The sequence below is a fragment of the Penaeus monodon genome, chromosome 19 (assembly GCF_015228065.2).
Source record: "Penaeus monodon isolate SGIC_2016 chromosome 19, NSTDA_Pmon_1, whole genome shotgun sequence".
Lineage (NCBI taxonomy): Eukaryota > Metazoa > Arthropoda > Malacostraca > Decapoda > Penaeidae > Penaeus > Penaeus monodon.
In genome coordinates, this window is record NC_051404.1 from 4294932 (window position 1) to 4295614 (window position 683).

A 683-nucleotide genomic window follows, 5' to 3' on the forward strand; every position below is an offset into this window, starting at 1 on the left:
GGCCCTGCATATCCAACAAGCCTCACTCATCTACCTTCATTATAACACAAACTCACAATACAAAATCACAACAATAACAAAACACTCACAACTCATGGCATATGATCAAAAGTCACGATTACGACTTAAGTCTTATGATCACAACTCATTCACTACATAAGATTACAACCCACAAGCAAGATACACAGTCACGACAAGCAACCACCATACATTGCTACAATGTTAGCACAACACCCATATACACACCATCGCATCTCAGTCACAAATCGCACAGCCCAAATAAGTTACACAACCACAAAACACAGTTATAACTACAGTATACTTTCAACACACATAAGACACACCCACCGTACAACACATTATTTTATCAGACGCAATCACCTGAAACAGAGGCGGGACCACACCCACGCCCGTGTCAGCGACGGAGTCTATGGTTGCTTCACCATCGCTCTGGAACCTGATGCTTGTTACTTCGACGCAGCCTGCAATGAGGAGGGGTGTTGGTAATGCGATTATGTATCTAGAACCTTGTTTTTTCTAGCCTTTTCTTATCTGTTTGTTTGTACAAGCTTCAGTATTTTCGGGTAAAGGGGTATTTTGTTCCTTAAAAATCAACAAACACTACATTCAAAAATTTACTCATTTACCACTTCATAGCACATATCTACTCATGATCGGCCCTC

The 683-nt window shown here is 41.0% G+C and overlaps 1 protein-coding gene across 1 annotated transcript in view; it reads right to left on the reverse strand.

Annotated features, from left to right (window-relative positions):
* Positions 1–683, reverse strand: part of LOC119585311 — a gene marked incomplete in the record, with an annotated part of 15901 nt that overhangs the window by 12973 nt on the left and 2245 nt on the right. Inside the window, 1 exon segment of the mRNA XM_037933986.1 lies at positions 382–482. Within this exon segment, the coding sequence (XP_037789914.1) occupies positions 382–482 (101 nt within the window).